The sequence below is a fragment of the Pholcus phalangioides genome, unplaced genomic scaffold (assembly GCF_987345545.1).
Source record: "Pholcus phalangioides strain wild (caught in Gottingen) unplaced genomic scaffold, Ppha-v1.0 ptg000008l_1, whole genome shotgun sequence".
Taxonomy (NCBI): domain Eukaryota; kingdom Metazoa; phylum Arthropoda; class Arachnida; order Araneae; family Pholcidae; genus Pholcus; species Pholcus phalangioides.
The window spans coordinates 18,321,725-18,338,528 of record NW_028301601.1 but is presented as its reverse complement, the minus strand read 5'-3'; the positions used below and the strand labels follow the sequence as shown (position 1 = coordinate 18,338,528).

General features: G+C 38.4%; 1 protein-coding gene across 1 annotated transcript in view; it reads right to left on the bottom strand.

Moving 5' to 3' along the window:
- LOC149083931 (uncharacterized) overlaps window positions 1–9,992 on the bottom strand; it is a 57,033-nt gene extending 47,041 nt beyond the window's left edge. The window contains exons 1-2 of the mRNA XM_089234307.1: window positions 8,562–9,992; window positions 7,083–7,173 (exon numbers count right to left, since the gene is read on the bottom strand). Of these exons, the coding sequence (XP_089090433.1) occupies window positions 7,083–7,173; window positions 8,562–8,609 (139 nt within the window). The 5' untranslated portion in view covers window positions 8,610–9,992. The remainder of the gene's footprint in view (window positions 1–7,082; window positions 7,174–8,561) is intronic.
- Between the last annotated feature and the right edge of the window lie 6,812 nt (window positions 9,993–16,804).

The following is a 16,804-nucleotide window of genomic DNA, read 5'->3' as shown; positions in this document are numbered from 1 at the left end:
TGCTCAGTGAAAAGAAAGTACAATGTGTCTGTTCACTTCAAATGTTGTGGTGAGAATGAAGCCAAGTGCCTGTGTGTGATACTAATGAAGCATCCTGATTGGATGCTCGCAAAATAGAGCTATCTGATTGGTCTATTCAAATTTTCTTAGAATTCCTGCTCATAATGAATTTAAGCCATGGCGTTGCGATCGGTGGTGTAGATTTATTATCGTTTACTAATATATTTAGGCCCGAATATATATATATGTGCCTTCATAGAAATCTAAATCAACTGTGGACTTAACTTTTTGAAAAACTCTTTCTTCCCGAAATTTAAATCTATGGCCCTCTTGCCAACAGTGAGCGTCGATGATTGATTTTTCATATTCCTGATTTTTAACACAAATAGCACATCAAGCTCTTTTAATCTTGCTTTTAAGGGTCTTCTTGTCTGTCTTTAAGACCCATTATATATTTCTTATATGACAGACACCGAGACACAATTATGTGTTTGTGTACTTATTAAATATGATAGTTTTTTTATTGTCAGCGATGCTATTTCCTGACACGTATTTTTCTGTCATGGATTCAAATATGGTGAGTAGCCTAGGTATATGGTAATATGATAAACGATGCACATAATACGAGTTTAATGGTTATTTATTTGGGATTTTATTATCATATTTCATAGCATTATTTTATGAACAATGGTAAATATGCCACAACTTTTATAGCGGGTAAGCATGGAAGTTTAGTTGTCTACATGTAGAATCAGTTATGAAACTGTAAGCGCCCTAGTGAACATGAAATCAGGGGCAGCTCAAGCTTACCTGCCACCCAGGAAAGCACCATGTGCTGCCTCTAAAGACAACCCTGGTGGTAGGCTGACAGGGCGAAAGCCAGGGGAACTGTGGAATAAATCTAATTTGTTGTGAGATACATGAGATAGAAGCCTCCCCGACATTAGAGAGGAGAGATGGTTGTGGAAAGAACTAAACTCCTGTGCGCTTAAGGGAAGAAAGAAAGGAAAAGAAAAGAGACGAATGAAAACAGACAGTTGGTGTCGGGATCTGTCATAGACGTGGACAAAAAAAGAGAGGCCACTGGAAGTGGCGAAGGAAAAAGACAGGTGATAGTTAATGAAATTGTGGTAAAATGTGTTGGTAGTTTTTGTACACAAGTTTTTTTTTTTTTTTTTATGTGTTGTCAGAGTTATCAAAATCTCAAAAACAATAGTACAGTGCCCTGGTATGATAAAAAATTGAGTATTTTCTTTTATCGAAGAAAAGGTTTCGCTGACAAACAAAAGTGGAAACCTTAACAGTGGTGACACATCTAAAGAGACTGTTCAGCATCAGACTTTATGAACATCGCAGTATCCATTGGTGTGAAAGTTGTTTGGCATTAAACTTTGTAAACTTCACAATATTCAGTGGTGTGGACGTTGGTAAAGTAAGTCAGTATGGCAGTGAGTTCCTGAAGGCGACAAAGGAGCGAATGTTTAGTAGAGGAATGCTGGTCAAGTGAGTTATTTATGTTTCTGTCCCTCTATCTCTCCTTAGAAATTAGAAGTGGGGATTCAGACATTTTATTATTTTATTTAGGTAAAAAAAAATTAATATTTAATATATACACAAGATATATCTAGATAGACTTGTGTATATAACATATATATATATACACAAGACTTTTGGCACGATTTTTTTCCCCTTTTGAAATATGTAGATGAGGTAAGAGCAGTAATACAGGTATAAGCACTTATGAAATGAGATAGTGTTTCTTTCATTGTTGGCGAATGCAAAGTTTGCCCCCAGTGATTTGATTGGTTTATAATTAGATAAGCACAGTGTTTTCGTATGATTTAGATTGTTTATTGGCTATTATTTTCTGCCGTAAAAAAATTATTATTCTTTTCTTTTGTGTACATGAATGGTAAATATATACGTAGAAATACATATATTATAGCAGTATGCCTTACCTATTGAAGTATTGGAAAGAAGAGCTTAGGGCGCTGGCTACAGATCTAGGAGAAGAGGTGGCACCAGATGCAAAGGTGTTGGATTTGCAGGAAACAATTTTTAACAGCAAAGTGTACGAGGAAGAAACCGTTAGGGAACTTTTAGAAACCATAAAAAGTGAAAGAGTAGAGAGGGAGGAAATCTAGAGGGGGGATTGAGCAGATGGAACGTCAGTTTAGGCTGGAAAGCGAGAAGCGGTTAGTAATGGAGAAGTTGAGTATCGAATCAGCTAATCTGATCAATTAGAACAAGACGGGAAATAGATGGACAAGGGCCCTAGATGAGGTTTTGAGGGCAATAAAGATACTGACAGTAAAAGTTCCCTCAGAGCCTGAAGGCTAGAATTATTTTTTCACCAGTCTAGGAAAAGCATTACATAGCGAAAATATGTCCACGGAAGCAAGGGCAAAGATTTTGATTTGCATGTTGGAAGAAAAGGCAGCAAATTTACTAACCTACTTGAGCAGTGATCAATATGATGATTATGAAGAGTTGAAAACAATTGGGTTGAGGGAATATCAGCCTTCTCTTCAAACGCACATGGAAAACTTCTGGAAAGCAAAATGGAACAGAGATGAGACGTTTCCCCTAATTCGCGATGAGGCTCATGTTACAATGGGAGCAATATGTAAGATTGGGAAGGGTCAAGGATTTTGAAGGTATAAATGCACTGGTGATGGCCAACAAATTGTTCCAGATGTTAGATCAGGAGACAGCCTCCCATATTGGAATTTGGCCGGCAGGGACTCGACTGGCTTATGCCCCTTCACACGGAGCGTATGCGGGTCCGCATACCCTTTCACACGAGCATCATCAACTGAAGATGCGGGCAAAACGCCCGCATCTTCAGTTGGAAATTCGTATATAAAAACTATTTTTTCCCAATTTTTGTAATTATTTTTCTCCTTCACCCCTGATTCAGTGCCTAAAGGCATTCTTTGGTGGTTTAGTCTAGAGCCCCATAGAATATGGGTCTAAAGATGTCTTCATTCCGATCCTCACAAGCAGTCGATGGGATAAAATGTCTTAAAATATTTTCAAAAGATTTTGAAAAAAAAATCTGTTTTTCCGGAAAAATATGAAAGAAAAATTCCAAAAACATCCAATGTTCAAAAAATCCAATCCAAAACATTCAATGCTCCAAAAAAAATTCAGGAGATATCAAAGAATTTGCAAGTAGGAAAAAAGGGGAGGGGTGGAGACTTCCAAAATGCCTGTGCTTAGAAATATTCACATCACAATTCTGTCTTAGGCCGGGATTACAATATAAAATTTTGATAAAAGTTTGTTTATAAAACTTGAAAAATGCAACCAATAGGCCGATCTAAGTTCGCTCGAATGTAACAGATGTGTTTATTGGTTGCATTTTTCAAGTTTTATAAAAGAATTTTTATCAAAGTTTTATAGTGTAATACCAGCCTTACGCCGGGATTACACTATAAAAGTTTTGTAAAAGCTCTTTGATAAAACATGAAAAATTCAACCAATAAGATCACTGTTTGAATTTTTCAACTTTTATAAAAGTTATTTTATAAAACTTTATAGTATAATCCAGGCCTTAAGTCCGGATTACACTATAAAAATTTTATAATAATTATATTAAAAAAATTAATCAATAAATTTATCGATTGCATTCGAGCAAATGCAACCGATAAATTTTTTGGTTGCTTTTTTCAAGTTTTATAAAATAACTTTCATAAACCTTTTATAGTGAAATCCCATCCTTAGATTAGTCACTTCTGAAATATAAAATTTCCATTTTTTTAAGTTTATAGACTGAATATCGAGTAAAATATACTTGTAGGTATCGAGGGAACCACCAAAAATATTCAAGTGCTAGGGTCTTCAAGCGACTTAATCCGGCCCTGAGTGAACACCGTATGTGGATAACGTTGTTTAATAAAAGTATTTTTTTTAAAGTTTAAAAAAATGAACAGATTAAATATTTAAAAAAATAACAAATATTTAAAATAGGCCTAATATTTCAAATATTTATATTTTTTTAAATAATTTTAAAAATTTAAAAAGAAAAAAATTAAAAGTTTTAAATTAAATCTGAAAGTTATTAAAGTATGTAGTCAATTAAATATTCGTAATGTATAATTATAGAACGGCATATAATTTTGGTACCTGCCGTTATTGGCAGGTTTTATTGTATAAAATTGTAAAGTATGGACAAAAGGCAGTTAAAGTTGCTATATCTCAGAAGGAAACGGAGGGATAGACGTATGTGGGTACATCCTATTGATGAACAGGGACCTTCATATGGTGTTTTTAAGTGTATTTATGGCAAATAATTGAAAAAATTCCGTGCAAAATCATCTTTAAAAAGTATCCAAAGATGCGGACGAATTCGCTCCACATCCACATTGTGTGAATAGCCCCGAAGAACTCAATTGCCAAAACTTCTACGTGCGGATGCAGAGCCCGCACTTAGGTTTTGACACATATGGACGGCGTCCAGACCCGCATGAACATTTCCTAGGTGTGGAGATATTTCCACTCGTCTGAAAGGCTCAGTATATTCTAATTGTTAAAACTTCTTCCGGACCCGCATCAGCTCCGTGTGAAAGGCCTCTTAGACAGAGGGATCTGGGGAGAGAATGTGACATTCTTCGCATTTAAGGGTAACGTGCGGTTGAATCTGGGGGAGGAATGACTGTACGATAGACAAACATGAAACAAGCTGTTTGAAGGTGATAAAAGGGAAACGCAAGTGAAAGGGAGGGGCTGAAGGAACCTACTTGTTTTGAGTGCAACTTAAAATTTCACTTTCAAAACAACTGTCCAGTCATTGCGAAGCACAACTCTCTGGAGGTTAAAGAATGTCGCAGGAGAATAGGCATAAACCCCCGCTCAGGCCAAAGAAAATGAGATGAACAGGAAATAACATTGGTTGCAAGAGTTAGCTCGGTCAGAAACAGAATTTCTGACAGTTTTAAGCAGTGCACCTCAGCAAGTCAAAAAGGACAGTTGTTAGTGTAGATGGAAAAGTTGTCAAGGCACTTGTAGATTCTTGCACTGAAATTATGATGGTGAGACGAGATTTAGCTCCAGGAAATCTGATGAAGGGGAGACCGACCATTTTGTTGAGAGGAATTTTCAATCCTGTAGTGGAATGTCCAGTGGTGAGCATTCCATTAGGCATGGTGGGTGGGAGAAAATCAAGCGTGGCACAGCAGAAAGTATTGTGTGCAATAGCCAGTACTTTGGAGGAAGACGTTTTATTGCCTCTAGATGTGAGAAACATTCTGGATAAAAAAAAACAAAAATAGAACTAGCCCAGAGGTCATTGAATGAGCTAGGAAGGGTCAACAGCAAGAAAGGGCTGACAGAACCAGAAGGAAGGTTCCAAAATGAGTTATCCTGGGTAAATACAACGGTCAAGGAAAAGCAGTGGTAGAGCTTGATTGGTAAAGAGGGTTCGGCAAAAAAAACCGAAGAGGCACCAAAATCGGCTCATTCAGCAAGTAGGAAGGAACCTGCAAACGGGGGGGGGGGGGGGGCAGCTAAAAGAACATAGCTCCCTTTTCTCCTCGAGATGGTGTAGAAAAAAACACTGAATATGATTGTCTGGGAGATAGGGACGGGCGATTTAAAAAATGGCTACCAGGCTTAAGAAGCCAGAATTATGCTAGATGGCACCGCCAGCGTATTTTCGAAGGTCACAGAAATTGGAGTCCCTTTTAAGTTCAAGCGATGACAGACATATCGTGATGTGGAAATTATTTTATTTTTATATGTGTTTTGCATTCTATGTTCCGTTTTTTTTAAAAAATTGTTTACATGTTATTAATTTGTGTAGTTGAGCTGTTTGCATTGTGTCTAATACTCGATTATGGTCTAAGTGAAATGATAATTTGAATATGATTTGATAGTATTGTGGTGCATATTTTAAATGCAATTTTTTAATTCCACAATGAGAGAATCTTGCTGTACAGAAAATGTTTAGAAAAGTCTGAATTCCATTGCCGGCCGTCTACAATTGTAAAAGGAGAGAGAGGAAGAGTGACAAAAACACCATGTGTATTCACATTGTGTTTTGTGTGGTGTATTTGAGAAACAAGCCTCTGCAAGGCAAGTTTCTGTCTTGGTGGCGGCATGTGAGATATGAGGGAAAGAAGCCTCCCCCGACCTTGGAGAGGAGAGAGATGGTTGTGGAAGGAACTGAACCCCTGTGTGTTTAAGGGAAAAAGAAAAGAGACAAATGAAAACAGACAGTTGGTGTCTGGATCTGCCAAGGGGCAGACGTGGACAAAACTTTTGTGTACATGAGTTTTTTTTTGTTATGTGTTATTTGAGTTATTAAAACCTCGAAACAAAAGTACAGTGCGCCGGTATGATAAAAAATCAAGTATTTTTTTTATTGAAGAAATTGTTTCACTGACAAACAACAGTGAAACCTTAACATTTGTATTTAGAAGAGATTCCCATATCATTGTTTACTGAAAAATGTGCATTACCATACATCCCACTCTGAGTTTTTCAAAAACATGCAGAGTTGTCTTACTTTCTTTTTCTATCCAAAATTATTTTGCCATTCTTGATTATGTCAGATAACTCAATCCACAGAACAGCACTTATTGATGAGCCATCATTACTTACATTTATCCTGTAAAGATGTCCTATAACGAGGCGATTTCTGTTAAGAAATTTATTTCAAGGGTGTTTTAATGCTAAAGGAACCCCCCCCCCCGGCAATTGAATAGCCAAATTATTTTCTTTGCATTTGTTTAGCTGTTCTGGAAAAATTAGTGCTTGAGAGCATTTGCTCTTTGTGGTAGAGTACATATTTTTTTCTGGTATTACGTCCCAGGGCCTGTTTTTTTTTCTCAAGTTTGTTTACCTCCATTATAAACTCGTGACTGAAAAGCATGATGTCATGTGAATTATTACTTTTGGAAATTTAAAAATTTTTTTCGTATAAAAGCCTAAAGGTTGTAATCTTACAACCTGTTGCCTGGGTGCACAGCACTTCTTGCACCCACCCTCGCTTAAGCCATCCCTGCATGAAATTATATAGCTTGAACAATATGATCAAAACTAGAAAAAAGAATGGATAATTATAAGGAATTAAAACTTGCCTTGATGAGCCTTTTCTTTTATTTTTCTTAGTGTGCTTTCTCCTTTTTCATGCAGAAAAACACACGTATCAACCAAAATCACGATGTTATGCTTAAAAAAAAAAAAATACAGCAATTCTTAATTATATGACATGATGTCGCTCTCCACTTATTAATGCAAGATACATAGAAAACTGGATGATGTGAAGATATTTATTATTTGAGATGTTGATTTTTTTAAGGAAGGAAAAAAACCCATCTCTGCCTCTACCGGAAGTCGAACCCAGGTCCCTCGATTGCCGAAAGAGTGCTCCGACTACTTTGCTTGGCCTCCTAGACATATCACGATTTCAATATATGCTACAGCCAACGAGAATAATCTATATTCACATTTATTTACATGCTCGCCTACACCAGAGCATTTGGCATGCTCCCACATTCAACAGTCAACAACCTTGTATATTTTTCGGCTGCATGGCCTTTCACCCGATCCGATTATTATACATCACTTCATTTAACTTCCAACACATTTTTTTTCAATGACTCTAGTCCCGGAAAGAGAGTCCGGGTTTTAATTTATAATACATAGAATATATTTATTTATACAACATGCAAGACCGTTATTTATTTATAAGAACCTGGATTCCCGGAAAGAGAGTCCGGGTTTTAATTTATAATTATTTTTTTATTGTAATTATGTTTGTTGATTTTAGCATTTTTATGCTCGCTCAATCCAGTTCTTATTTATGTTTCCATTTCTCTTGTGTTTCATGATATTTTTCATATTGTTTTCTATGCTGGCGATTTTTTTTTTTTTTTGGCGCTCGTAATGTGTCTAACGGCCTTGGCGACTTTTGATGGGGAAAGAAGAGAAAATGAATTATCCCAACGGTTTTTCAAAACGCTGCGGCTATAAAGTAATGTCATTTGGAAAAAAAAATAGAGAGAGAGAGAAAACCAGTTTGAAAATGGCAGTAAGACCCCCTTTGAAAGACGTGCTAGGACGCTAGAACACGGGAAAAATAACAACCAGCGCTACTGCCTGGCAGAATTCTTCGAACATTCTGGAACAACGACAACCCAGCAGAACAACAAAGAGCCAGAGCGTGCCACCGATGGCAACTTATTGCTGGAAAAAAAGCTGCCAATTGGTCAGATCGACGCCGAGTCTATCTCCATTTGGTCCCCAAAGCAGAATGTTTAGGACTGTTCTGTGACAAGCCTTCGGCTGACTGAAAATACGGTAAAAATCCCCATACATGTTACAGTGTTTTTTGCACTTTTTCTTAAAATTCTTCCAAACTGTTCTGCAGTAGTGGCAATTGTTCTGCGACATACGTTGCAGATTTTGGCACATTCTGCTTTGGGTCATTTGGTTTTGCTGCTAACACCAGAGGAGCACACCATTCGCTCAGTTCTGTCACTGATTTAATTAATTCATCCTTCAACATCGCATCGAGATGCTGTTTTACTTTATCCATCAATGGGACAGGAACTCACCTTGGAACGTGAACTGAAAAATGGCACGGCACCGGACTTCAGCTTCATTTCATATTCTCCCTTCAATTCTCCAAGCCCATCGAAAATTTGTGGAAATTCTTTTTCCGAGTCGACTTGAATTAGGCTACTACTTCACAGCACACCAACTCCGGTCATATATCGCCATACAGCAATTTCCAACCAACTTTTTGTTGAATCAACTTCAGTTAAAACACAATGTTCTCTTGACAATAGTGGACGATTGGGTCCCTTGATCACATAGACTTTCGCCGACGTAGAGGGTGACTTGAAAGTTAGCTGGCACTCGAACATTCCCTTGACGTTCAAGTTAAATGCACCGGGACTCAAATGATTCTGGTCAGGAGGCTTGAGTTTCAGAGAAATTGGTTTTTCTTCCGTCTGTAGAGGCTTTCTAGAATGACTCTCATGTCTGTTCCTGAATCCAGCAGAAAGTAAATTCGGACATCTCAGACTAAGACATCTTCTTCCCATCTTTTTGCACGATGATGCAAATGATACCAAGTTGCCAAGAAATGTCTTCGACATCTTCACCCCGACTTTATGACTTTATTGACGAAATGTTTGCAGCTACCCTTGACTTGCAAATTCTAGCGAAGTGGTTTTCCTTACCCTAATTACCATTCTTGGCCGGGCAGGAATTCTTGTCATGAAACTTTGTTCGTCCGCACCAAAAACAAGAAGGATAAACTTCATTCCTACTGCGAGTCTGGCCCTGCTTTTCGTTCAATAATTGCTCTTGTTTCGTGAACTCTGAGCCATGGTTTCCCCGTGGATTACTGTGACCCTGGCCGGGTTCCTGGCTAGCATTGAACTGGTTTAACGCAGGGTTATGTAATTCCTCCGGCTGCTTCTTGACCGATTCGTATTGTCTTGCCATGGGCGTAGCTTGCTCCAACTGAAGCTTTTCGGACTATCTTCGGTCGCGGATCATGTTCTCGGAGAGCTTGATACACGCATGACTCCGCTAGCACACGGAGAGAAGAGATGAACTCCTCCACACTAATTCTCCGGAGTGTCGAACTTGACCTGCTCGTATACATTTTTCTTGGGCAAGAAATGCCCGTCGAATGTCGCTGTAACCAAATCGCACTTCTCCTGGTCCGCTGTTGCTGCCACCATGCTTCGCTCGGCCTCCTAGACATATCACGATTTCAATATATGCCACAGCTAACGAGAATAATCAATGTTCACATTTATTTACATACATGCCTAAATCAGAGCGTCCAACATGCTCCCACCCCACGTTCAACGTTGTGTATTTATTCGGCTCCATGGCCCTTTCACCCGATCCGATTATTATACATCACTTCATTTCCAACACACCAAAGCTGCATTAAGTGGCATCTTTCAAGCGGCTTTGCGACACACTGACCACTACAGAGGAGATATTTTCCTTCGCTAGAGCGTATATATAACGAACGGAACCGTGCAATGCAGTGATGGTAACCTATAACCTATAACCTTTTTTTTTATAGAAAGCCATATTTCCTAGAGAGAAATATGGGAAATATGGGATTCCAAATACTGGGCATCGCCAATTATTGCCAAAAATGACACCAAAACCGAACAAAGTTGCCAAATATTGTTGAAATAACGGAAAAATCACAATGGCGGTTAATGTAGCATTACTTCTAATCACAGTGGATTAAAATGAATTCCACGAAAAAAAAAACGTTAACCAAGGCAAATGTGGGAGATTAATATTCTCATTTATAGTTGTAATTATCATAATATAATTTATGAGTTGAACAATAATTTCAATCTTTGACTTCAATAAAGAATAAAAATTCGAGTAGGCTTCGTGCAAAATACTGGAGAAACCGGGACACTTTTGCCAAAAAGTCGGGACAGCCAAAAAAACAGAAAATACCGGGACTGTCCGCGACCTCCTATATAACCTAGGAGGTTATCTAGGTGGTCGTGGACTGTCCCGGGAAATACGGGACATATGGTCACCTTGTGGTAACCTCGTCAAGCAAAATTTCCCTCGAAAATTTCCCTTTTGACTAAATTTTTCCCACACATTCGTAAAGTGTCCTGCCATCTATCGGTGGAAATACGCAGTCAAGTACTTTGCAATAGAGAAGCATTGTTTTGCATCTATATATTTTTTTTAATAAAAATTCTTTTGTTTGGTGAACTCTCGAAATTTCCCACAAACGCCAAGAAATTTCCCATGTGGACCAATTTTGGGCAATTTTTCCCACGAATATGTGAAATTTCCCACGAGTTACCATCACTGGTGCAATGGACAGTCTGACCAACACCTAGAGCAAGCAATGATGGTAATATTCTAGGTATATATTCTAGAAACCTTGGATGGTAACCTCTTCCAGTAAAATTTCCCTCAAAAATTTCCCTTTTGACTGAATTTTTCCCACGCATTCAGAAAAATGTGCTGTTATCTAGCGGGGGATATACGTAATCAACAATTTTACAATAGAAATGTATTGCACTGTATTAATTTTTGTATTTCTTGCAAAAATTCTTTTGTTTGATGAACTTTCAAAATTTCCCACAAATGCTGAGAAATTTCCCACTTGGGTGAATTTTGCCCAATTTTTCCCACGAGTTACCATCACTGTCAGACCAATACCTTCTAAAGCAGAAATCTTGCTCTGAGCAAGATTTCTGCTTTAGAAGGTATTGGTCTGACACGATCAGCTGACAGCTCATCAGTGATGGTAACCTCAAGCGAAATTTCCCTTTTGACTAAACTTTTCCCACACATTCCGAAATGTATGCTGCCATCCATCGGTGATTGGATATAATTGCGCTACACAGAAATTTCTGTGTGGCGCACAAAGGTGTTGTGCGGTAAACTACTTTACAGGATAGAACATTTAGTTTGAATTTTATGCACCCACTAATCAATTAGAACCTTTTGCTGCAGATAAATTGTGTATTCTCTGCATTTTCCAGCATACTGGGAATACTCTTATTTTCTGGCATGCAGACAGGGTTGGCAAATTCCCAAATTTTTTTTAGGAAAAATCCAACCCACTGGGTTTTTTTCAGGGTTTTTTGATATTGCGGTAAAGAGAGAAAACTATATATGCTGCTAACCACCTTCAGCAACATAGTAGCGGCCACCTGGCACTGCAACAAGCAGAGTTGTTGTAGTCAATTGTCATATCACCAGCAAATTAATAATGTTATATTGTAAAGGAATGAGCAAAAGTTAAAAATAGAAACGTACAAGGGACACTGGTATGAAAGGATAGGACTTTGAAATTTTGTATTTCAAAGCCATAATAGTCAGTCAGGTGTTATCCAGGTGATAGTTAGAAGTTACGAGTCCCAAAGAATGTAGATCATGAAAAAAACCTATAAATATTTCGCACGCATACGTAGCACGTAAGGAATACAGAACCAAAGAAATAATATAAAAAAAGTAGCGATAAACAGATCTATATAAATATGGGGACTGAAATAAATCGTATAAAGGGTGCAGGACATTATGAAAGAAATCGGTATAGGGTGAATATGGTAATAAAATTCAGTGGCCGCACTCATATTTCAATAATATTTGCAGCTGGTCAGAATTTTGTACACACATTAAAGCGTGAGAAAGTCTGGAGCCAGAACAGATGGTATAGGTAAAAGGGGACTTGTGAAGTCCGGGAATAGTTCGCATAGGAACGTCAACCGAACCAAAAGGATAGCAGTAGCACGTCTGTAGGAGAATTTTATCTATCAATGAAAAGTGAAGAGAAGTTTGGTAAAGAAAATTTAGGAAAGAAGAAAATCGGAATTTGTGAATGAGATGAAGTTTATTGAATATATATGGAGGAGTAGTCATATATAGCCGAGAAAAAGTTAAAAGGAGTTATGAAGAGAGTCAAATGGGGGGAAGGTGCGAAAAAGAAAGTGAGGGCGATAAAGTGAGCTCAGAAGTAAGAACTTAGAGAAGGTTTGTCAAAAAGTACGATATGAGAGTTAGAATAATTTGAAAAAAGAAGCACTGGACCGAAATTGGGGTAAGTCACACTTCCGCCTTTCCAAAACAATGTTAAATAATCACTCTCCATATACAAAATTGAATTATTTAATGCACAATCCTAACTTTTAATGTACATCATATATGTATGTCAGTATTTAGAATAGTCTAATAATTAAAGATGTTTAATTGTCTTAACTTTGTCTCTTTGGACTCGTCATTCACACAGGCCTGTGGTTATTGATTTCTTTAACAACGCAATGTACTATTGGAGTGTAAAGTAGTAATAATATAAATTACTCAGGCCAAATGTCTTTGGGAAGATTATTTCAGAGGGAAATTAGATTAAAATCTCGGTTATTAAACCAAGACTTGTTGGTGAACAACGACTTAACAATAATATAAAATTAGATGAACAGACTTCACCTTATGTACAAAGGATTTTTTTAAATTTTTATCTTCAAATTAGTTGCAGTAAAAAGCATTGATAGAATTTCTTGCAAATTTGTTGCTTGTTTCTTGCTTTTGGAGACCATACCTACAGAGGGACATAGACTTGGTTGAAGGGGTGCAGAGAAGAGCTACGCGTGTCCTTATTGGCACACAGGGCTTGCGTTATGAAGAGAGACTTCATTTTTTGAATATGTTTACATTGGATAAACGCAGGTATCGAGGAGATATGATCGAAGTGTTCAAAATTTTCAATGGAATGGACCATGAACTTTTAGTACACCGCCAATCGACTGCTTTTACAAGGGGACACCAGTATCGATTGGTGAGGAACAATGCAAGGTTATGGTGTCGCAGGGAATTTTTCTCTAATAAGCTTGTTAATTAAGGGAATAGCTTACCCCCGGAGGAGTAAATTGTAACACAATCGACACGTTTAAAAAGAAAAACGATAAACATGTTGGGGTAAATCGAGAAGCTATCCATTCCTAGATTAAGACAACCATAATATTCTTTATGGGCATTGTATAGTATTCTATCATGCATATATATATTGTTTATAATTTGTGTTAATAGCATTTTTAATTGAGTTGCTGTATTTTTGAAATATATGACATCCATATTTTTATGGGCATCTTTTTCTCAGCCACCTTGTTGGGCATTTTGCCTGTTGTGGCGTTGTTTTTGTATTTGTATTTGTATTTGTATTTGTGCATGGACTCAAGGGTTAACTCTGGATATTAATTCAAAATTTATTTTCACTCATAAACTAAATAACGGTTATTGTATGGGTATCCTTCAATTCATGCCTTTTTTTCACTATACACAACACTATTCTGATAATGGCAACCTTTGAAGAAACTAATCTAATATTTAAGTTTGTTTATAATATTTCAATCCCATAAATATTACTTTGTAGTTGGCCAACATCATTGAAATTTCTTATTTGGTACACAATGTCAGTAAGGTTGAGGACCCCTGCTCCCCACTAATATTATGCATTTACCAGTTTCAATAATTCTGAGTGTTTTTGATTGTTCATCATAACCCTACATCAAAATTTTTGGGAAACTTTTTTTGGAATTCCCACCAAATGAATTGTCCAAAAAATATACAATATCTTATGCCATGCATTTACTATACTTCAGAAAATTGTGTCTTTGAATTTCACCCTTTACTTCAGTAATATTACTACTGTTTGACCTCACATATAACGGACTGAGATTTCAGTCTGCTGCTTGTAATGTGTGATGTATTAGAATTTAGTTAAATTTAAGATGCGTTATGATAATTTTTTTCGAATAGATATAAATGTCATCTTACTTGCCAATGAGTATCACCAGCAAATCGAAAAGAGGCTCCAAATGGTGTTGACATCATCTTCCTTTTCAATGTAGGCTCTAGATGAGTAAAAAAAGTCATCTCAATAAAAATAATCTAAATATCATCATCATCTTCAATCCACTGCTGGATGAAGGTCTCCTCTATATTTTTCCATTTTGCTCTGTCTGATGTTACAGATAGAGTTCATACTTCTGTTTAGAGGGTTTTTGGCTGTAATCCTCCACGCTGGCCAGTGAGGGTTGGATGATGCCCATCCGCGTCCGTTCACCATGGGTTAAACATGGCTACTTACAGGCTGCACCATGAGAAGGTGCAGATTGAATTGAAAGAATCGACTAGGAGTATAGGCTTATTGTCCTCATAATGAAGCAAGTGAAGGGTCTTCTCCTAGTAACGACTATTCAACAGCCGTAATATAATCTAATAATATATAATCTGAACATATATAATGATATATAATCTCAATATATATCTATTCTATAATATAAAATCACAAACAAACTCGAAAAGGGCCTGTTGCTAAGCAACCGAGTGACGGAAGTCTGTTACGGAAGTGGGTTCGATTGATATATCGATATTCACATTCATATATCGATCTATAATATAAAATCACAAACAAACTCGAAAAGGGCCTGTTGCTAAGCAACCGAGTGACGGAAGTCTGTTACGGAAGTGGGTTCGATTGATATATCGATATTCACATTCATATATCGATATGATATCATATATCGATATTGGGTCGATATTCACATATCGGGACCCATTTGACCCATCGGGACCATGTTATGTGCATGTACCAAGAGGCTCCTACATCCTACAGCAGAGCCCTTAGGCTGGAATTTAGATTTCGAGCCCCCAAACCAGCTTTTCAGGGGCCCCCCTGTGATTAATTTATAGCGTGAAAAATCAAAAAGTGAAAAGAATCGTTGTGGCCCCTGTCAGCCCTTCCTTTGTGGGGGGGGGGGGAGGTCCATGCCGAGAGGTATATATATGTGTAATATACACACACAACAGCAGTGCTCCCAACACAGGGTCGGGGTACCCGGGGAAGATTTCACGTATAAGTAAAAAGTTTTCATTTCCAGGGGCCCGTGATGGATCTCATTGTTTTCTGTTGTAGAATTCGCAACAGCCGAAGCCCGAGATAAAGCCAGTCTGGGGCCCCACCAAAAGTATGCGAATTGGTGTCCCGGGTAATTGGTTGGGGGCCCTGGATTTTATTCGTTGGTAAAACGAATACAAATGAAAATTTTTCATGGCACTCGCTCCGGGGGGATGACCGACAAGCTTCCAAGTCGGGGGCCCCATGTTTACAGGTTTCATTTTGGGGCCCTGGATTTTATTCGTTGGTAAAACGAATACAAATGAAAATTTTTCATGGCACTCGCTCCGGGGGGATGACCGACAAGCTTCCAAGTCGGGGGCCCCATGTTTACAGGTTTCATTTTGGGGCCCTGGATTTTATTCGTTGGTAAAACGAATACAAATGAAAATTTTTCATGGCACTCGCTCCGGGGGGATGACCGACAAGCTTCCAAGTCGGGGGCCCCATGTTTACAGGTTTCATTTTGGGGCCCTGGATTTTATTCGTTGGTAAAACGAATACAAATGAAAATTTTTCATGGCACTCGCTCCGGGGGATGACCGACAAGCTTCCAAGTCGGGGGCCCTATGTTTACAGGTTTCATTTTGGGGGCCCTGGATTTTATTCGTTGGTAAAACGAATACAAATGAAAATTTTTCATGGCACTCGCTCCGGGGGATGACCGACAAGCTTCCAAGTCGGGGGCCCTATGTTTACAGGTTTCGTTTTGGGGGCCCTGGATGAATCTCATTCTTTTCTGTTGTAGAATTTGCAACAGCCGAAGCCCGAGATAAAGCCAGTCTGGGGCCCCACCAAAAGTATGCGAATTGGTGTCCCGGGTAATTGGTTGGGGGCCCTGGATTTTATTCGTTGGTAAAACGAATACAAATGAAAATTTTTCATGGCACTCGCTCCGGGGGATGACCGACAAGCTTCCAAGTCGGGGGCCCTATGTTTACAGGTTTCATTTTGGGGCCCTGGACGAATCTCATTCTTTTCTGTAGTAGAATTCGCAACAGCGGAAGACCGAGATAAAGCCAGTCTGGGGCCCCACCAAAAGTATGCGAATTGGTGTCCCGGGTAATTTGTTGGGGGCCCTGGATTTTATTCGTTGGTAAAACGAATACAAATGAAAATTTTTCATGGCACTCGCTCCGGGGGATGACCGACAAGCTTCCAAGTCGGGGGCCCTATGTTTACAGGTTTCGTTTTGGGGGCCCTGGATGAATCTCATTCTTTTCTGTTGTAGAATTTGCAACAGCCGAAGCCCGAGATAAAGCCAGTCTGGGGCCCCACCAAAAGTATGCGAATTGGTGTCCCGGGTAATTTGTTGGGGGCCCTGGATTTTATTCGTTGGTAAAACAAATACAAATGAAAATTTTTCATGGCACTCGCTCCGGGGGA